The sequence below is a fragment of the Carassius gibelio genome, chromosome A13 (assembly GCF_023724105.1).
Source record: "Carassius gibelio isolate Cgi1373 ecotype wild population from Czech Republic chromosome A13, carGib1.2-hapl.c, whole genome shotgun sequence".
NCBI lineage: Eukaryota > Metazoa > Chordata > Actinopteri > Cypriniformes > Cyprinidae > Carassius > Carassius gibelio.
The window spans coordinates 5,736,344-5,759,828 of record NC_068383.1 but is presented as its reverse complement, the minus strand read 5'-3'; the positions used below and the strand labels follow the sequence as shown (position 1 = coordinate 5,759,828).

At 35.8% G+C, this 23,485-nt stretch overlaps 1 protein-coding gene across 1 annotated transcript in view; it reads right to left on the bottom strand.

The window, feature by feature from the left end:
- Positions 1–23,485, bottom strand: part of LOC128026575 (protocadherin-15-like) — a 174,287-nt gene that overhangs the window by 108,001 nt on the left and 42,801 nt on the right. Inside the window, exons 3-5 of the mRNA XM_052613836.1 lie at positions 21,845–21,910; positions 4,409–4,569; positions 2,264–2,419 (exon numbers count right to left, since the gene is read on the bottom strand). Coding sequence (XP_052469796.1) covers positions 2,264–2,419; positions 4,409–4,569; positions 21,845–21,910 — 383 coding nt within the window. The remainder of the gene's footprint in view (positions 1–2,263; positions 2,420–4,408; positions 4,570–21,844; positions 21,911–23,485) is intronic.

The following is a 23,485-nucleotide window of genomic DNA, read 5'->3' as shown; positions in this document are numbered from 1 at the left end:
TCTTCCTCTCCTCACACCCCCCTGACTTCATCACTTCAATGTCTTTCTGTCCCTCACTTTCTCATTTTGCATGTACATGATGAGGAAAATAGAAAGAAAAAGGATAACAGAATATTTTACCTCAAGGAGAGGAGAGACATTGACAAGCTTTTACACACCCAAAACGTGCACACTCTCGAAAGATATTCAAACATATTCCAAATAAATGAAAGCCATTACGTTTAAAAATAATCCTCATATCTGAACTTGTGGAGAGAAGGGTCAAGGATGTGTGTGCCTGCATAATGTTAAGTATAATTTTGAGCCGGTGAAAAAAGGGTATGCTTTTAGATCTGAATAACTGATGGAGCACGCCAACAGACTATACAATGATTTCATATGTGTTTGCTTCACTCCCTACTCTCTTTTCATTAATGAGTGCAGTTTTCTTCCCTGTGTTGATGCATTTCTTGTTGAAAAAGGAAGTTGTGTTGGGACACATTCAAAGAACTTTAGCGTCTGGACCAATCAGACACAAACATTTTTTTTTTTTTCTGTTATATTTAACAAATACATCTCTCATTTAACAAACTAGCTATGAGGGTTTATATACCCTTCCCCTGAAATGCATCTAACACCTCAGAAAGGCAACCAATGCTGATATCACTGTTTGTATTGCCCAAGGGAATGCGGGCAAAGCACAACTTACAATTAATTTACCCTTAGGAAAGACACATAATGCCCATAAAAATGGACTCTTCCCTAATTAGTTCATAGGAAAACCTTACATTGAATGGACACACATATCTTTCAGGTCATTGTGTATATTACTGCTGGTCTAGTATAGTGTATTTTGTATTGTATACCTTTTATGTATGCTTATGATAGAAGTCTTTCATGTAACCTTACATATACCATGTTTGGTCTCTATGAATTTGTCTTCTGATGATCTAATTGAGAGTATATATTATATGTTTAAAGCTATGCAATATATGAGAGTTCAGTGAACCTTCAGTAGTTTGTGCATCAACACCTTATCGAGATCCATATGCAAATTACCATGTCCTCACACAAAGGGTCGTAAATCTCTCCCGTGTTCCCCACCTCCCGCCTGGTTTTACTCAAGTGGTTAACTGACTCTTTTCATAGCTTCATTCTCTGGTTTTCCTGATGGTATCATCCATCAAATCTCATTTGCCCTTTCCCCTGTATGAGTGATTGTAGCTTTGTTTGTTTTTTTAGTTAGTGTTTAGTTAATAAAACCTTATGCACAGATTACATGAGTTTCTGATTCAGCCTTGCAAATGAATGTCCCTTAAGTTTTTGATCCTCGCTACATGCTCAGATGCATTAATACTGTATGAAAGTATTTTCTGTGCCCACAAAAATATCCTTTTGTAGATTTGATATGAAATTGCACTAAATGTTCGCAGGATGAACTGATAAGTTGATGGAAATGTATTTCTGCTACAGTTACTACATTTCCCTTTTGAGCTAATTTACTTACAGAGCTCATGCCATTTTTTTTTTTATAACGAGTATGAATTAGTTTGCAACAGCAATGAGCCTTGATTTGCTACTTGATATTGCTTATCAGTGCTATGTGAATACATTCACATTCTGATTTCATTTTAATATTTTACACTTCGAAGTTTGGTAAGATTTGTATTATTATTATTAGTAGTAGTCGTAATAATATTTTCAATTTTCAAAACAGTTGTGACACTTCCACGATTCTTTGATGAGTAGAAAGTTTAAAAGAAAAGCATTTATTCGAAAAATAACTTTTCTGTAACTTTGGATAAATTTAATGTGTCCTTGTTAAATACAAGTATACATTTTTATAAAAATAAATAAATCTACTGACCCCAACTTTTGATTGGTAGAGTTTGTTTATGATAACACATATCACTCACTAAATGAAACATCAAACATAATTAAACATAATGATATCATTGCTGAAAAAAAGCATTAATTTCTTTAAAAACAATAATCATAATATAATAATAACAATACTATTAATAATAATAATTTAAAAAGTAATTTAAAAATATTACTGACCCCAAACGTTTGATCTTTCCGAACGTTTTTTGTACTAACTTACTGGTTCATTCGTCACATTGCACTGTCAGATATAATGCCCACCTCAATGCTCTTTTGTACTGCACATTATGTCAAATTAATTTAGAAAATTAGCACATTCAAAAGAAACTGAACTGACATAGAAAGAGACAGAGACAGAGACAGAAAAAAAAGAGGCAGTGCATAAATGATCAGGCCTCACCTCATTAACTGATACATAGTAACGAGGCTGCTGGAAACGAGGTATGTTGTCATTTCTGTCCCTCACCACTATCCGTACTTCATGCAGAATAATTGTTCCCACGAGCTCATTGGTGCACTGAATCTGAACCACAATAGTAGTGATGGAACTGGGTGGCTGAAAAAAAAACAACACATATACCATCAAGGTAATATATAATATATGGTAATACTACCAATTTGCAATATTTTCAAAAGTTATGGCCATTACAGTAACATTAAGGTACCCAGCATTAGTGAAGTGTACTAACAATACAGGCAATCAGCCTGGGCGTGTGAATGCACAAGATTACATAACTTGTGTAACAATGCAAACAAGATTAATGTCAATTCTGCATATCTCTTTTGGATAAATAAGGTGCTTGGCCTCAAGGATTATGAATCCGACAAAGCCTGGTAAAGAGGAAGAGGAGGAGAAAGAGGAGGGTATGGACTCTAATCACTATCCAATAGTGTCGTAAAAGTCCTGTCATTAACACAGTAGCCGATTTTCCACCGTAGGGCCAGTGCTGGCCAGTGCTTTAAACAGACGGGGCTTGTAGCACCGAGGCCAAAATAGCGTTGCGTTTCCACCATTGGGCCAGAAGCTCTGCTGCGCTTCACTAAAGCCCGCCCTTTACATGCCTCTCTATAACAACATCATGCAACCCCGGCCAACTGGCCCTGGCACACACTAGCACACCCACTTTTGGCCCGACAGTGGAAACACGGCTAATGCTTCTCAGACAAGCACACAGACACATGTGTGGAGCTAGCAAGCCTATTTTTAGAAGATTGGTGTAATGTACAGACAGACCGTATAAGAGGAAGGAGATGAAGCACTTGTAAAAAGGAATTTTAGAAATCGCTATGCTCATATTGCGGCTGTGGGAGTAAAATCTCCTGCCTTTTGATGGAAGACTTGGCTGTTCTTGTACTGTACAACAGTACATTGCACTTTTTATTTTATACTTTATATCAAATGTTTTAAACATTATAAACAGTACCAACAACAACAAATTAATAATAACAAACAATAACAATAATATTAAAAGTATAATTACTGTCTGACTGATTAATTAATTATTATATGAACAGTAGGTCTACGTGTCTGTTAAATACATCAAATTTTTTTGAGAAGCAAACTTTTTTAAATAAGTGTCAAATTATTTTCAATCATGAACCACATTAAATGTTGCTATTTTTATTTATATTAAAACAAACAAGAAAAATTATTTCAAATATATTCTGACATGTTGTCAGAGAAAAGGGATGTCGTTGCAAGCCATTCTTTGATTAAAGATTATGAGGGTGCATGAATAAAAAACAAATAAAAAAAAAAAAATTGTGATATGCACAAATAAATAATTTATAATAAACAATGCAATATTCCATTAAGAAAATGTCCATTTTGATGTCAAAGTCCCTTTTATCGGATGCAAAATTCACTTTTACATGGTATTCGCAAAAAGTTAAAAATATTTGTGATCAAGCTGCACCTCAAAAAGAAGTAAGTCTCACACTTTATATTTTTTATGACTATTTGAAAATTGCCTTTCCTCTTCCACAGAAGAAAGGGGCGGGGTGAGCAAAGCTCATTAGCATTTCAAGATACATGCACTGAAATGGGTCGCTGTGAACAGGGCTCTTTTTGACAAGGTAAAACGGATGTTACAGACATTTCATGAAGACCCTAAACAATCATAACAAATTGTAGAAAATTGGCATCCGATGTGCCCTTTAATATCTCATGCAATTTTGCATAAGTATATATATTTATCTTGTTTCTAGGATGTTCAAATATTTTACTGGAAAGAGTAACATAATGATTAAGAAAATGTTGGAGTCATGTGTGGCTGCTATGATCTCATTACCGTGACGTGTGATGGTATGCTTCCTGTCAGGACAGAATTTATTGTCTGTTGTTAATCTTAGAGCCTCTAGGTAGACTGCCATATATATATATATATATATATATATATATATATATATATATATATATATATATATATATATATATATATATATATATATATATATATATATATATATATATATATATATATATATATATCCATTTGTGCCAGCCAAAGGACAGCAGCAGAAATTTTTTATTTTTGTTACTCACGTCTCGGTCCAGCACTCGTCCAGTGCTGTTGAGATACAGTCTCTGCAGCGCAGGGTCAAGGATAACCCAGTAATCATAGTTGTCCAGCAGCGTCAAGGAGATCGTTCTATCTGGATCCTGAGCGCGACCATTGATCTGCATGTTTTCCACAAGAACGGTACCTGACAGAAAGAGATTGAAAAAGATAGAAAAGCTTATGTTTCAAGGTGCATGACAGGAGATTGACCACCTCATGTAATAGAAAAGTTCAAGTAATAAATATACTAGGGATGCACGATATTGGATTTTGGCCGATATTCGATATGCCGATATTTTCTAAATAATTTTGGCCGATGCCGATACCGATATCGATATATATACAAATATATACTGATATATTTACAAATATATACTGATATATTTAAACTTTAATTTTACTGAAGAGAAATCCATGTATCTCTTCTGTACTGATTCTACCATAAATTTATTATTTTACAAATGTAGACAGACATTCACATCTGAAAAACAGGTCAATTATTTCACTTGGAGAATATCGGTTTGGCTCATCGGCAGAAATATTCATATCGGCCGATACCGATAATGGTCATTTTAAGCTTTTATCGGCCGATACCGATGTTGTGCCGATATTATCGTGCATCCCTAAAATATACATAATAATAATGATGATTTCCCCATGAATAATAAATAGTTGTATATCCTTATTCTGTACAGATTCATTAGCTTCCTTTCTTGGCTCATAAATATCTGTGTATGAGAAGCTGATTATGTAAGAATGTGAAGGTTATCATTTCAGCATGTGTTAATGTATGGTTGGCTGAGTTCTCGCCTCTACTCCAAGATAATTACACTTCATTTAATGCTTCAATGTGTTACAAATGTTTTCAAATCCTTTTGAATCCCTTCTGAAAAACACAAAATAATAAGTCCTAACAGAGCATGAACCACCGTTCAGCGGTATTCAATTAATGTTCCAGGCTCTACATTTCCCTCGCAACAAAGGTCCAGACAATCATAACAACCGTGTTTTTAAATAAAATGAATATTCCTAAAATATGCTTTTTCACTGGAATGGATAAGATTATTTATGAGCCATTATCATAGAAAACATTCACCTGATGTGAATCGGCAGCTTAATCTAAGATTTCTAAGGGGACTCATATGAAAGATTTGGATAAAGCACCATTAAATAAAGCCTGGAATCACCTATGATTCATTATAAATGTTCAGGCTGGCAGCTGCACCTTGCAAAAAGAAAGAAATAAGAAATCCTGAAAGTTGTTGAACTAGTCTCTCCAAGCACATTACCTGTACAGCATACAAATAATGAACTGACTACTTCTGTAAAACAAATGCTGAAAAAAAAAAATGCAAATGAAATGCTGAATCGAACCTGAAACGTTGACATCGTCATGTCAGTTATATTTATTTATTAAAATTATTTTCCATCAAACAAGATTTGACCTTGTGACCTCTCATTCTGAAAAGAACACTATTCCTCAGAGCCCCAAAATCTCACATTCACGTAGAGGGCTTGAGTCTCTTTAAGACTGAGATCCAAGAAAGGCCCCTGGCACAAACAATTCACCCAGAAAGCTGGACATACTATTTTCTCAAAGCTCCTATGTACATTCAACAAGGAGCACTTTTCACATCCCATTAAACTCTTAAAGTCCTTGCCCACTTAAAGTGCCAGCATGTATAGATCTTGCCCTAATTGCAGCAAACCTTTGTTTGTTTAAGTGTATTAACTGTTAAAAGTGCTGAAAAATACAGTGCATTCAAGAAATATGAAATACTGTAACACAGTTATGCAACATTATAAATATAATGTGCTTTGTTGTCCATTAAGTTTCCTAAAGAGAATAACATTAGACTGATTTCATGATCCTTCATTGTCTTGCAGCTTGCTAATATGAAAGCATTAAAATGAGAAAGATATTTTAAATGATGTTTCTTCATCACAGATTTGGAGAAAATGAGCATTACATCACTTGCTCACCAATGGATCCTCTGCATTGAATGGGTGCCGTCAGAATGAGATTCCAAACAGCTGATAAAAACATCACAATAATATGCAAGTAAACAGTTTGGGCTCTCATTCTGACGGCACCCATTCACTGCAGATGATCCACTGATGAGCAAGTGATGTAATGCAAAATCTGTTCTGATTAGTTAACAAATTCTAGTACATCTTAGATGGCCTGAGGGCGAGTCGATTTCTAACCAATTTTCATTTTTCATTTCATATTCCTATAAAAACTTAAAAGTTTGTATTACAAATTATTCATTTCCATGAAAAAAATTGTCACGAAGCAAAATAGTGTACTTGAATAGTGACAATAACAATATTTTAGCAGTCAATTCCAACACCAGTTAATTTTTTACAATCTTTCTTGTTGCAATTGCATTTGGTGATGCTAGTGGAGCAGAAAGTATACACTTCAGCATTAAGTGAATTAGCCTACAGCCCAGATCCCTAAAAAACTCTGCTATAACAGACATCCAATGCCGTCAGACATAGACAGACTCAGAGGCCTTGATGTTTGACTCCAGTATTACCTGAAAGAATCCATGACCTGAGTGAAACCACCCCTTAGCATGTGAGCAGAGCAAAAATACATCAGCCACGAATGAGGGCAGATGTGAGAATCTCTGTGTGAACAGCATCTCAGTACCTGGAGTGAGGGGTCACAACACACCTGCTGTCACAGCAAACCCATCCCACACCAGCTAATATCAGCTGTTTGAGTGGTTAGAAATATATAATGGTGTTAACATTTGGCTTCTGCTGGATTAGTTTTAATTCTGTTTGATTTGTCCTGGAAAAAACAAATTGCGAGGAAAATGGCTCCTTTGATTCATGTCTGCACACTGGAGAAAATCAAATGCTATTACGAGGGATCTCACGCCAGGCACGACGGAGACTCGAGGGAACGCCATACACGAACACATACCCCAAACACCAAATCCAACACAGCTTCTCAGAAACCTTTTCACACCCATAAGCAGGTGTGAGCTTGTGCTCCGTCGCACATGTGCAGACTTTCCACATCTATTCCATCACAACCTGGCGAACGGCATCATTAGTGCTGTTTGCTAAGGCAAAACCACTATTATTCAAACTTTAACACATAACCATTTATGCTACAGGCATGAATCATACCTCAAATCCTGTGGCTTGCTGTGGAGAGATGTGCTATTACATTTTTAAATGGCTGGAATTACATCTTTTGGTGGTGCATAATAGAACAGGAGAAAAAACTCAAATACCTATACTGTACAGAATATTGAAAGAGAGACTCGAGCAATATTTAGAGATCAGAATTACATAAAGATTTATGAGTGGGCTCTTTGGTTTGAGATGGTCTGAATGGTCTCTGATGCATTAATGGTTGGCCACTTGGATGCCCAGTCTGACAGAAAAAAAAAAGAAAAAAGGTTAAGGTGATAAGGTCACTTTAAAATTATGAATCTTTAAGTGATTATGATTTAATACCTATATGATTAATTGTGTGATTGATTGGCTGATTGATTGATTGATTGATGATTACTTATCAATGACTATATAATATTAATAACAAAATATGTTTTATCGTAGAATTAAACATTGAGCATTTTATAATAATAATAATACAACAATTAATACAAAGCTAATATTTACAGCTTTAGGTGAATGTCCTAAGATTGCGTTTGCATATGCATGTTACAATCCACCCAAACTCAGAGCAAATGGTGTAGAGAAGCATTTACCTCAAACCAAGCCACTCTAAAACACTGAAAACACTGAACCACAAGCTGTTAGCATTTTAAAGAACACAGTGCAGCGCTTCATTCTAAAGCATATAACACATATTCCTTTTTAAAGGTGTCATCGGATGCTACATGCAAGTTTTTTTAACTGAAATGTGTGTTGGCAGTGTGTGTACACAACCACCCTATAATGATAAATATCCAACCAGTTTTTTTTTTTTTTTTTTAAGCTACTAAAATCTTTATCCCTTTCTCAAATCGAGCCACTCTCAGATGCCTGTCTGTTTGATATCACAACAACATGTTAGTTCAGTCAGGTCATGTTAGTCATGCTTGCATCAGCTGACAGTCAGCTGTTCCTGATGTGTACCAATCCAGTCTTGACACCTATCACCTGCGGTCGATTTAAATTCCCATTATTCAGTGTCTTTCCACCGCATTGCTGCTTGCAATTAACTCCCTCCTCCAACCCCAACTCCACCAACTGAACCTGTAATCCGATCTAACTTGTTCTTTCTTTACAGTGTCTTCATTGGAAGCAGACTCTATGACATTTTGTTTACAACTCATGTAATTGTGAATTGTAATTATATATGCTTATAATGGTTCTGTTCTGTACCCCAGGGGGGTTTGTCTTACTGCTCTCCCCGCTCTGTCCAAGCATAGCTGCATGGACAGGCGTGTGGAGTGTTGCCCAGAACATAACCATACCGCCAAAACTAACTGTATGCATTTATTATTGTCATAAATATACTTGACGGAAGTGGTCCCGATTGAAGTAGCATTTAACCACAGACTGGACTGGTGTCTTCACTTAAACCAGCCCTGAGTGAACTGTCATCAGTCTACCATTGTTTTGATGCCAGAGCAAAAGTAGACAAGAATCTACCTAAATGCATCCATATTAGCGCAAATCATTCGTGATCCAGCTTCACCTACAGAAAAAGTGAGTATAAGGTTTTTTTTAATTAACCTTTGCAATTTGGCTTTTCTTATAATGTGCTACTTAGCAAGTTTCACAATGAATGCAGCTAAAGAAAACAGTTTCTCTGAAAGCGGCTCGGAAGAGAGAGGTGGGGTCAGCAGAGCTCATTAACATTTAAAGGAAAATGCTACAAAATGGCTTGCTCTGAAAAGAGCTGATTTTGACAGAGTAAAACAAAAAATGTGCTTTTCCACTACCATTAAGACATTTTAACCAAACTATGTTACAGACTTTTCATCAAGACCCTAAAGAATCATATCAACTTGTGGAGAATGGGCATCCGGTGAACCCTTTAAATAAATACAGCCTTTGCGATTTGATAATTCATATTATCCATATTGGTTTAATTTTGATTAAAGGCACAACACTACTGGCTAAGACTAAAAACTAGCTTAGGCTGGTTTAAGCCTAAAAAGACTCCAGCAAACCCAGCAATAAGTTTGTTGGGGGAAGAACCAGTCGCACTTACTTCAGAAATGATTATTCTCTGCCAGCTCAATTGATGTGCCTTCTGTCAACCAGCCAAAGAAGTTTGTGCCAAACAGTTTTAAAACGGAAAAATGCGAGACGGGACACAGTTGTTGTTTGACAGGGAAAGCAGGTCCAATTTAAACTGAAGGAAATGGATGCTTATTTGAATGCAGAAATGAGCTGTCATCCTCCTGTTGTGTGTGTGTGTGTGTGTGTGTGTGATTGTATTATGTTCAGACGCCTCATGAGGCTCGGCTCTATTAAAGGAGACCTAAAGCCTGTGTGTGTGAACTGCAGGAAGGATATGAAATCTAGCAGAATCGATTGGGAGAGAAATCGAATTTGATGTGAAAATCCTAGAACATCACGTTACCCTATTGATGAAAATCTTTGTTCGTCATCAGAAGAGTCCTACTGTCACAAAATCATTATAGTACAGGGTTGTGTAACTGGCTTTAACTTTCAATCAAACAGGACAACTGCAAACAATCAGATACCTCTCCATCATAAAACACAAAAAATTGATTATATTCAAGTGACACTGGAAGACTTCCTGGAGAAAAGAAAAAGATCAAATGATTCCCTTGTTGTTTCTCTAGACAGCAATGAGATTAAATGGGAGACCTCATAGAGACTTTAGCTTAAGGACACAGTTCCTCGTTCTCAAAATGTGTCCTCATTTATTCACCCTCTTGTTGTTACAAACCCAAATCACTTTCTTTTTTTCTGACAAACACAAAAATCAGACGTTAGAAAGAAAGCTAAAGCAAAAGTATCACAGAATATGCAAAGTTTGTCAGATCAGATTGTCCAGAACTCAATATCTATATATTAAATATTGCTATTTCTATTTAATACTTCAAAAAACAACTACATACAGCCTTATTAGCACTACTGAACTAGAAAAGAGCAACCACTGAGCACTTAATATAGTCATGTGACAGTTATTATTAAAAGTCATTTATGTGATGTGATTTATGCACAAAATTATAGAATTTGTGATATGATTTATGTACAAAAGCACATAAATCATATTAAACTTTAAACATATAAATAATTTTTTTAATGCATATAAAAAAAAATAATATATATATATATATATATATATATATATATATATATTAAAAAACTATTGTTACTATTATCTATCTATCTTAAAATAAATATGATGTCAAAAAGTCAGACATCTCAATGTAAACTTAAATATTTATCATAACATTCTTGTTAAGCTAATTATTTGTGCTAATCTATTCACATCAATTTTACAGCTTTAGGCATTTAGCACATTGGTATATATTTTCATTTCTTATTTACATTTATTGATTTAGCAGATGTTTTTTATCCAAAGTGACTCACAAAAGAAGAACAAACCAATTTGCCAAGGAATCTTAGAATAAGGAATTTTAGAAGAAATATCTGAGACATTGATACTTCAATACACCATAACAGAGAGCTCAAAAAAGCAACTTATGAGCAATAAACTGTTGCTTTGTGTCATGATGAGTGATCTGATCATCTGACCTCTAACCTGTAAATCCATCATTCCATTAGACCTCTGAAAAATTCTGCAAGTCATTACACAGCTGCAGACTTTGGGCTTTGAGACTTCTCCTCCACTGTTACACAATGATGTGTGACTTCCTTCGTAAAGTCCCAGAGTTAAATAGATCAGGAGAGGGTAATCTTATTTTGAAGTGTAAAGCTCTTTTGGGAGTTGTATGGTGGCTTCTCCTCAGACCCCTAGAGGACCTGGGGCTCATTCAAGAGTGATGGTTCTTTACCGCCTGTGTGCAGGAGGCTAGAGAAAGTTCAAAATAATTACTGAAATTCTGTACCACACATTCAGCATTATATAAAACTAATAAACTGCAGAAAAATTAAGTGGTCCAAGGGAAATCACCCACATAAAAGAACAACGATAATCTCGGCGCTTTGTTGTGCATCCTCTGTCATGTGACATTAAAAAAACCTGACCCCTGCTGTCACACTGACCTATTAATAAGAGAGGCTAATTACTGTCTTTACCATAACACAATGTGCGTATGAATAATTGGACCGCAGGAACAGATCTTTGTCTTGAAGCTCCTGGAAGAGTTTCCTCCTCAGAACTGCAACCATCAACATCTTGAACTCAACATGATGAGATTTCACCTTCTGAATCACACAAAAGGGCGATTTGTGGATAAGATGTTAATGGCTGTTTTCACGAGTGTAAAACGCTGCCAAGCTGCCGTGAACAGCTGTGTGGACTCATGTGCCAGCCTCCGTGTGGCTTTCACATCATGATTTGGTTAAAGTCATCCTGCTTCCAATTATCAGCTAAATGTCAGAGTCACACCATCCATCCACAGAGAAGACAAAAATCACAAAAGCAGAACAGACTTGGTGGGATGGATTTGGGCAAGCATCTGTGAGGAAGGCCATGGTCAACAAGTGCAAGCAAAGCAGTGGAACACAATGCCTTCTGAAGCCCAGATGGATCGACGAACTGTAGTTTGCCTAGAAATATAGAGTCAATGATGGCTCCAAAACCTAGAGAGCTGCCTTGCTGTCAAAATGCAATTTTAACTCAAAGTAAGTACATTTAACATACAAATAAATCTACATAGTCCTAAACTTTTTGAGTTACCATTGACATGAGTTTTATCATTCTATTGAATTTTTTAAAGCTTAGACTGTTGATTGGGTTGAGTTGGCTGTTTGAACTGACACCATGCAGGCACCATGCAGGCACCATTTGCACGGATGCAGCTTGTGAATTTCTGTCAATGTTTGCTGGTGAGTTGAAGCGCCTTCTCTACCTTTTGCTCTGAAACAAATGAGATGTATAACAGTTCGCTAATCAAAAGAGAAATAATATGAGACTGCATTTATGTCAATCCCAAACCTTTCAACTGTGTCTTTTATATAGGCTGCAACCAATTTGGACCAATTTGGATTATGTGGTTCGCGATTTAATAATTAATCAGTATCTGTTCAGTGATCTTCATTAAACAAACAGACGAAAGAGTCATCTCTTGTGGTTTCATAAGTGCTGTTTGCTCTTATAACCCATAAGAGCATAAGACGTGTTTGTCTCTTAAGAGAAAATTATTGTTTGTCTCTTGTAAGATTAACGGACAAGCTTAATAAGTTAAATGATACAGTTGTATTATAACTTTTCAAGGTCCTATTAGAAGTTCTACTTTACTTTTGTGAGTAAAGTTTTACACAAACAAGCTTATATTATATGGATTTATATTATATTATCTGTGTATGTGCCAAATACTAGCCTAAGTTATGTCGCGTTTCCACCAAAATTACCCTGAACATTTTTACCAGGAACTTTTTTCCCCCCAGACCTGTTGCTTTCTGTGTTTCCACCGCGGTGTAAAGTACCGGGAAGATAAGGCAAATAGACTGGTGACGTAGGTCTGCGCGCGTTTCTCGATCACTGAGCTCCCGCTGATCGTGTGGAGCTCACCGTCTCCGAGATCGGCGAAACACATTTTTAAATAGGCGCTGTCTTTATAAATAAACAACAGATTTGAACAGATAAACAACTACATTCTCGCCTGAAATACTTTTTAAATTACATTTCATGACACAATAACAGTAATATTTTGAAAATGTTGATCCGAATAAATGGTTGTTGAACTCAACCAATGCTGCGTGAACTCAACCAATCAGGATGTTTAGCGCCAAAGTCCCGCCCCCGAAAGATCCGGAACTTTGAAAAAGTACCACCTCGCCAGCAGGGACTTTCTGAGGGGCATTTATTTACCCGGAACTTTATTTAGTTCCTGATTCCTGTGGTGGAAACACACCAAGTACCAGGCCAAAGTCCCTAATTCCTGGGTAAAGTTCCTTTCGGTGGAAACGCGGCTTTAGTTACAAAAGAAATGCAATTTCTAATTAGTTCGCTAATGAATACATTTCATTTAAAACCCAGTCTTTTCTACCATTCTTGATTACTTTACAACTGCAATTATAAGTAGTAGTTTATGGATAATTCCACAGGTCATGTCTCAATGACAGTTTGCCTTATCAGCTGGTAAAAAAAAAAAAAAAAAATGAATTCTAATGTTGTCACTATACAGATTCCAAGAAGATCAACGCTGAGCTAAAAAAAAAAAAAAAAAAAAATGTAAGTACTGTCAGTTTCCTTATTTGTTAAACACTTGTTAAAATGTTATAAACATTTTATAGATTACAGGTAATAACAATGTCAATGTACTGTACAGTCAATGTTCTTGGACCAATTGTTTTGCTTCATAAGACCTCAATATATCATCAAGAGTCAGGGGTATTAATTCTGTGTTTTCAGTATCTGCTTATTTGACACTCAAAGTGATGAAACTGCTTCACTTCCACCTACCTTTAGCAACAGCATTTGTGTTGAGGAAGCCATCATGCCTACATAGGCTGCTCACTAGATTCTGGAACACAGCCATACAGAGGAATGATTTTTACAAGCCCAATAAGTAGCTACTCAATCAGCAGATGGATGGAGTTATCTCAGTGTGAGTGAGTGGAGCTTGTTTTTCATTTGTTTTCAGAAGACACTTTTAATTTTGGGAGGTTGTGCAGGTCTAATTCGAGGATGATTAGAGAGGACGGGACGAATCAGTTAGACCCGAGACACTTTAATGAAAGTACAGATCTACAGCACAAGCCAATATATCTACTGCTCACTGAGGAGACCTAGAAAAAACAACTGCTGTCTTCAACAACGAGGAATGCATTACATATCAATGACTAAATTGTTATCAGCCAGAATTACTTAAATGATCATATGTGCATTTGTGTGATAAGGCCCATATTTAATTCGGATAATATCATAAATCGCATTAATGCTTATTATGTGGCTAAATGGAATACTTTGCCATCACACAAATTACACAATTCCAATTACACACACACACACACACACACACAAACACATAGCCTCACCCTCTCTCTCTCTCTCTCTCTCTCTCTCTCTCTCTCTCTCTCTCTCTCTCTCTCTCTCTCTCTATATATATATATATATATATATATATATATATATATATATATATATATATATATATATATATATATACATATATATGTGTGTGTGTGTGTACGTGTGTGTATGTATGTATTCAATTTTATATTACATTACACTCTTTCGGTGTCTGTTTTTAGTTAAAATTGCACTGCACTGCATTATATATTGGACATTTAGTGTTAACCATAAAGAACAACAAACAAAACCGTTATTAATAGATTCATAACACCTGTATCGGGCAAAATTTCTAAATCTGTTCATACCTAATAAAAACTACACAGATAGATGTAAATACAGTGTCGCTTATATATTTAGATGTGACTTGTTTAAAGTGAGATTGGGTTTCTTTTGTAGCATAAAGAGGCGATTCAAGAGTCCAGAACTACTGAAATAAACTCATGAGAATAAAGAGGAACGGAAATAACAACAGAGGAAGAGGAGAGAGATGTTGTCCTGCCAGCAAAGAGATATCAATCAGGCCTTCATCCAGGACCTGCCAGGGGCCGCTGAAGACACACAAACACACACAGACACGGAAACAGGAGAGATTTAGACTGGCTCTTAAAAATAGTGGCTGTAAAAGTGTTGTGCTTTAAAACTTCACTTTGAGCCTAAAGTCCCACTGAATGCACAAGACCACTAAAAAGCACACAGACACAGAGGTTAGCTAGTAAATTAGAGAATTTAAGCATTAATAACTAAATGGCACACAAACAGACCATATGGTTAGTAATTTGCTGCTTCCCTCAAACAGTAGAGCGTGGCATTAGCAGCACCAAAGTCATTGGTTTGAATTCCAGGCAAAAACAACAACTGATAAAATGTAAATGTGCAACTGATATGTGTTCAAATCAAGTCAAATGAATGGGCTTTTTAAACCCTTTTGAATTAATTCTCCAATGTAACATTTCTAAATAAATGTTACAAATGTTACATAAATGGATGTACATCCCAAACCCCCTTAACCAAAATCGACTGGATCATGAAAAGTGGGCATTTACTAAAAGTATATGAATGGAGATTAACTGAATGAGACTTTGCTTTTAAAACAACACCTAAATAGCCATATTGGTTAACATTATCTATGACTTGATTGGTGGTTATGGACAGTCATCTCAGAGTAGGAGCAAATTAACATATTTTGATTTAAGATTATGAAGACATATTTATTATTGCAATAATGTGCAATAACGAATCACTATAAGATCATAATTACAATCAATTACGATTTCTTGTACACATACTTTATTGTTCATTTATAGTACATGCAGTACAACTAAATCATATTAACTTTCATATTGAATATTAGAGTTTCCCTGATTCTTGAAAGAAATTTTGAAAATCTACATATATCCCCTGGTGAGTGTGTAGGAAGCAGTGAACAACATTGAATATCTATCTGACACACACAGCGTCCCCATGACCAGACATGAACATGAACAGCTTTTGGATGCTAATGCAGGTCTGCAGTTTACAGAGATGAAGCTGAACGAATATTCACCATCAATTCACATTAGCAGCCCTGATAGAGACGGACATAAAGCCAGAAACAGATTCAGGCTGTTTGGAATGGAATACAAGCATATTCCATTGAAATAAAGAATATCACATCACATTTTATGTCCTAAAATGCAAAAATTAATAAACATTTTCCCCAAAAAATTGTAATATGTAATTATTTATTCTATAAACTCAAAACTACATTAGAAATTGATGAAATAAAAAATTGTGTATGAACGTTTCTGTCCAGAGTCTTCATTAAGATACACCTCTATTAGATTTCCTGCAAAAATGATATAGAAATTAACAGCATCTGGGCCTGTGAGGAAAAGAACTCTCATGTGAAATTTTTGTGAAAAATACCACTCAAACGTGGTAACGTAGCTGATGTTTTCAATATTGCTAATTTAACCGCTAGTTGCTAGGCAACCATACATCCAGTCCAGCCCAAAATTACACAAAATGCAATTAGCCACAGACTCTTCATGCATGCAAAGTTTGGTGAGTGTTCATAATAGGGATCAAACACTATAGCTGTTCAAAGGAATAGCAGGGAAGCGTAATAAAAACAACAGAAGAAGAGCAGCAAAAATAGATCTAGAAGATGCTGCATTTCCAATTAATCAAATAAACACACGCTTTAAGCACCACAAAATATAAACTCCCCAGCACTTCATTTTCGTCCATATGCTTTTCATAACATTAATGATGACATACACACGCAAATATGAACTATAAACACTGCTGATGCAATGCACACAAATAATATGGATGAGCAAGACTTAGTGCATCATCTCACCACTATTTATAGACCGAGCTTATGCTGAGCTCCAGAACAAACATATTCATCAAATGGAGCATGTTTTAAGATACTAAGCTTAAACACACTGACCCTGCCACCCAAATCCCACTCCCACAAATTGAAACAAGTGGAGTTCACTAGATGTTAAGATCTGGCCTTTCACTTAAAAGTAATGTAAAAACAGAACAGTTATTCAATTGTAAATTGTGGGACTTAAAGGTGCTGTAAGTGATTTTAACTAGCATTTGCAACTGAATTTGATTACCACCATCTTCAGAATCCCCTCCAACCAAACTTTGCCTCAGTGCTCTTTCAAAATAACGTGTTACACAGCTAATAAAAGGACATTTCTAGCATAATGCATCAGAAGAAAATGTTCTTGTTGGGAACTCAAAAAGCAAACATCCCTCCTTTCCTTCAAGTCCAGTAAAAAAATAAAACCTAAAAAAACATTTTCCCTTCGTGTATCCAGCATCTACATTCATCATGGAGGTTTACACACTTAAGAGCTGGTAAAACTAAAAACAACCATAACATTTTCTCTTAAAAGGCACCTATTATGCAAAATCAACTTTTACAAAGGGTTTGAACAGAATAATGTGTTGGAAATTGTTTGTACACAGCCATCTTAGAATGATAAAAATTCATCCAGTCTTATTTTCTTCTTTTCATCCCTTTTCTTTTTTATGATTTTCATTAATCAAAACCAGGCTCAGAAAACGAGCGGTTTGGATTGTGTCCGGAATATGAAAGTTCTGGAGTCGGAAGGGAAGTTGCAGCTGTTATAGTACAGACTGGTCGGCGACGGAAGATCAGAGGTAAGATTGTTTATTGTCAAGTGAAAGAGTAGTGATACTGTCCTTTGTGTTGTGGCAGAGTGAAGATCCAAATGGCAGTAGAGGATTTGAGAAGCTGGAGGATGACGACACATAGATACACACACACACACACACACACACACACACTGAACACAAGAGGTAACTTGGGATTAAATGATCTGTTCGGTATTTTGAGATGAAACTGCACAGGCACATTCAGGAGAGCCATAAGAATAATACATCTTGTACAAAGGGGCATAATAGGTGTCCTTTAATTAAACTTCTCTCAGTATATTATTTTTGATATTATCATACTGATTTGAGCAGTTTTGTGAAACAGTACAAAATAATTTAGACTCGGACAACCGACTAATGCCACAAATCATTCAATCATTAATCAAATCCATTGCTAATACTAGTGTTTGTCCTGTTGATTTCCGTCCAAAATTATGTCACTTTCTGTTGAATAAAGTCACACTGAAACTCCCTTTAATATTAGATGGAAAGGGATATTGAGGACATGTGAAAATCCTGAAATATTACTATCAATAAACACAATATACAAAATAATTTTTGTAAAAATAAAAATAAAAAAACATCCAAGGATATCACAAAAAAACCTCAAACCCAAGCAGTAAAATGATTTCAAATTCACTTTTAAAATGTTAAGCTAATTGTGAAAACTATCTAATAATTTATCATTTTTAATTTATAAAATAGCCTATTTTACCCAGTTATTGAGATGTGTCAACTATGTATACAGAAGTTATGTATATACTGAAGTTAATATGCATACTTTATTGTGTCCTAAGTGTTTCCCCAGCAGAAAGGAAATTATCTATGTGCTTTTGCACTGATAATAGTCAAACCCTGATCTGAACTTAAACTGGCCAGTAAAACGATTCTGATATTTTCCAAAGAGCTGAGCCCGAACTGATATCCTTGCTAGACAGAACTCTGAAGGACCCTGGGGTCAGATGGGCTCTAATATTTCAGATGCCTTGAGATATATTTAAAATAGGTCACTTTTGATGACCAGATATAACGTCTATGAAGCTGGGATCAAAGTACACCCAGAAGCTCAGGCCAAATGTATTACCACAGAAATTGTGCTCTGATATCAGTCCAAACATACGGAGGCTTTAATGAAGAGGATCGTCTCTGATATGGGATCTATTTAAGTATCTCTCATATACAGAAGAACACAGACTGCGGAGATACTCAGTGCATTTGAATTGATCCAAAATGTCAAGTGTTTATATAATCTCATACTGACTCTTCCTTTTCCTTCCACAAGCAATTTCTCCTCTCGCCCATATAGTCAGTCCTTTACTAGCAGCTCCATGTTCCTTCCAAAATAAGCTACCACTACCAACAAGACAACAACAACACCACTGCAGTTTGTGTTTCTCTTCTGTTATGCTCAGCGCACACTGCACAGCTTTGGCCAGGCTCTTTTTTGCTATTTGGCACTATTCACTCAACCACAACACAGAATGTTAATCTCAAATGCAATAGGCCTCTTTGTTGCAGCGGCCTTTTATGTACCTGCTTTAAAAATTCTCTGACCATCAAACAAATGCACAATGTCCACGTACACTATGTTACATGTACATTATTGTAAAAAAAAAATAGGGTAGTAAGGTATATACTATATATATATATATATATATATATATATATATATATATATATATATATATATATATATATACTAAATATTAGATATTAAATAATAAGCATAAGCTGTTATTTAAAAAAAGATATAAAACAAAAAATTACAACCTTTAAATTAATTTTTTGGAGTCAGTGAAATATTGGAAGGGCAATGTTGAGCCTTTGTGCATAATTAAAAACTGCCAGAAATCATAGCTGATGCAAAAACCTTTTTTTAGTCAAACTGAAGGAGGCCTGAAATAAAATATTCACTTAAACAGAATTACTATCAACTGAATAACATGCAGGTAAATGTGTCTGTCTCTTTTGCTTTTGTATCACTGCCTCAACAGATACACTTGTTCATGTGTTCCTTAAGTGGCCCAGAGGGCCCCTTTGGCTGCTTTGCTTTATCACAGTCTGCTAGAGCGAAAAACTAAAAAACAAACTCATTATTTAAACACATAAACAGACAGAGCAAAATATCCATTTAACTGCTCCATGTTACGGCAACTACATTTCCCAGCAGACCTCTGCCTCGATGCACTTTCCTGAGTCAACACACGGATGTTGAACAAACAGTTTGACCCACGGAATGGGCAGAGGGAAGGGAGGGAGAGGAAGAGAGAAAACAGACAGTAAACTCGCACGGAGTAGCCAACACCTGTCACATCAACAAACCGACAGTGTTGTCAAACGCTCGGCTGAGCACTTCAGCGGCGAGTGGCTCCTTTAGAAACACGTGACGTGGTGTAGCATCACCTGCACGCAGATACTGTATGTGATAAACTGTCCCAGTGTGCCTCCAACACAAAAACACCATCTGTGGCTCCACGCACACACACACACACACATTCTCAGGCAAGAAAGCAACAGGTAACTGTCTATCGAGCTTTCAGCATGATGTTAGGGAAGTTTGACACTGAATTGTCTGTGATTATTGAAATAATCTTTTTATTAATTGAGAAAGTTAGCATAGGTAGCCCCTGCTGGCTTCAGTTTGAATCTGAATAGCACGCTCAGCATGGGGGCGTGGTCAAAAATATATAAAGATATAATGAAGGGAGATGTGAAAAACGGACATATGGATTACTTTATCACAGAATAGCTGTTAGCAGCACTTGTTACACTTCATTTTAATGACGTGTATGTAAATTAAGATCAGCGCAGACAAAGGCTGTAGACTGCACACATACTGATAAGACGCTCGGGAGATAACAGACACATAACTTCATAATCATACTTTGCGTTGTGATTCGGAGATGCTTGTTGGTCTAAATAAAGTTGGTAATGAACCCTCTTTTATGGCCAAACTTCTGTCTGGTCATGTTGTGCTATGACATTTAGAATCTGACGGTTTAGATCTTTGTGCTTCCATGTGCATTCATTCCATTTATATCTTATTATACAGAAGTACAGTACACTCATTTTTTGTAACTAATTGTGATATTATATACATATATCTTAGTTTCTCATTTTGACCATGACTTGCATTATGGTGGGGGGAGTGCATGTGAACTTGTGCAGGGTTAATATGCAGAGTTCAACCTTCTGATTTTCATATTGAGTTATGAAATTAAAAACAATCCCTGTGGTTTTGATCTGATGAATTGAAATGCAACTATTTGTTTCTCAATCCCATGCCAGTGTTATTTATTATACATCACACTTCGGTTCAGATCTTTAGAGGTGTGTTTGTATTTTACATTTTTTGTTTTGTTTATCAATTATCAGTTGATGTGTTGACAGCAAATTGCTTGTTCAATTTAAATGTGAATGAAAGTGTTGTCTCTATCATTAAATAAATTACATTAAAAAAAGTGTTTTGTCATCTTTATTTAAACATTTAAGGCAGTGGGGTAACATTTGTTTATGATTATTGATCGAAGTAAAAAAAAAAAAAAAAAACATCCCTGTTGACACAACATGATTTAGTTGACTGGACTAGAAAATAATAGTCAAGTCAACTCAAAGAAATGTGTTACCTGGACTAACTCCACTCTAATTTGAAGTTGTTTCAACAAGATTTTTTTCTGTGTGGCTCTTTAAAATATATTCAAATAGAAAACAGTTGTTTTAAATTATTATAATATTTCACAATATTACAGTTTTATAGTACTGTTGGTCAAATAAATGCAGCCTTTGTGAGCAAAAGATACTTTTTTCTAAATCATATAAAAAATCTTACCAACCCCAAACATTTGAATGGTAGTGTACATTTTCATTTCATTTCATATGATCTGACATTGACATTTCTATCTCAATCTCTACGAAACCCAAGAGCTTTGTGAACCCCAGCTCGGAAATCCTGAATTAAACCATGGAAAATTAAATGAACGTTAGAACAAGCCACCTGCCAAACTTCGATCAATAGCAGACCAGACTGCTCACAGGAAGCATGCTGTCTCATTCATCATGAGAAGAGGAGGCCAGACATACTTACCATTTGGACTTTCCTCATCAATGGTGACGATAGTGGCAGGTGGACCGGTCCGTGACAACTTACATTCTGTGTCAGAAACATAAAGAGAGAGAAATACAGTCAGCCTCAAATCTTCATCACAACACTTCACTCATATCTGACTCACATGAGATTACATCTAAATGATGAATACAGGAGTGTTAAATGATTTTACTGGGTGAATAAGTGGAGTCATAGAAAGAGAAGTAAGAAGCAAGTCATGTTGTGGTGGAGGACCGAAAGCAGTCTTACCCTCATAGTGCCAGTCTGAGGAACGTTAGTGTCAGCAGCAGTGAGAAGAGAAAAGAAGAGAAGAGAAGTAAAGATACATATGAGAAGAAAGACAGCCAGACAGAGGAACAGTATGGCTGAGCGCCATTCAGAATCAAACTGAGAAATTCCTTTTAAATTCCAATCCAATTCTTGAATTTGAGCAAACAGAATGCAGAAATAAGGAACCAGAATTAAAATATAATAAAATTATGCATTTCCACATTTTTAAAGTGCCCCATTATGCCATTTCTAAGCTTCCTAATATTGTTTTGAAAGTCTCCTTCAAAAGGTCAAAAAACACTTTCTCAAAATATGCATTTAATATCATCTCATTTTCCAACAATTCTCAAACATTTAGTGCAAAGCATTTCTAATATTCAGTCTTTCTAAACCCCTTCTTTCCGTGAGCCTAATCTCTGCTGTGATTGGTCAGATGGCCCAGTCTTTAGGAGTCCGGCTGTTCGCGGCCGGCCATTATAGAGCATAGACAGGCATTATGCAAATGTGTTACCTCGTGATGTGTAGATGTTTACATTGACATACAGCTACATTACACACTGCATGAAAGGCAGTATTCAAATGTGTGTCATTTTTAATGTTATATATCTAATTAATATTAAATTATTTAAATAGAAATATATTTTAAAATTCTGATAAATATTAAAATATTGGCAAATATGGATAAATTACTTTGTCAAAAAAAAAAAAATTAAAACTAGCAAAATCTCTGGTCTCTGTTACTACATTAAGTTTCTTTGAATTGCAATTCAGTAAATTCATCTTCCTGTCATTTCGGTTAAGTATCCCCAAGAACTGAAAGAGAGCAATTCTGAATGTTACCAACCTTGGTACAGAAGCAGTAATTTTTCACTGACAGACCATGACACAGCAGCCTCACACACACACACACACACATCAGAGCTGTCACCCACACATCAATTAGCTGCAAGTGTCTGAAGCGAATCACCTTACACACTGAGTCAGGAGGGCAAGAGATGCCAGAGGATATACACACACACAGCAGATAAGGTTCCCCCTTTACCGTATGTTGCCTAACTCTTCTTACGAAACTTGCACCAGCTGGCAGGTGAGAAGCAGGAGATTTTCTTCCCATTATTTATTGATCACCTCAGGCTTTTATCCTGATCAACTAGGGGTGTGAATATTTGAGTCAACAGTGAATCGATTGAATTCACTGGCTTTCAATTCAATAAAAAAGCTATTTTTGTAAAGTCAGTCAGAATGACTTTGATTTCAACTCAGAATAGTGATTCCATACACTGAACTTAAATTATAGTAAGGTTCAAAAAAATATATTTGAGTTCTGCATTAAACTGCATATGGTAATCT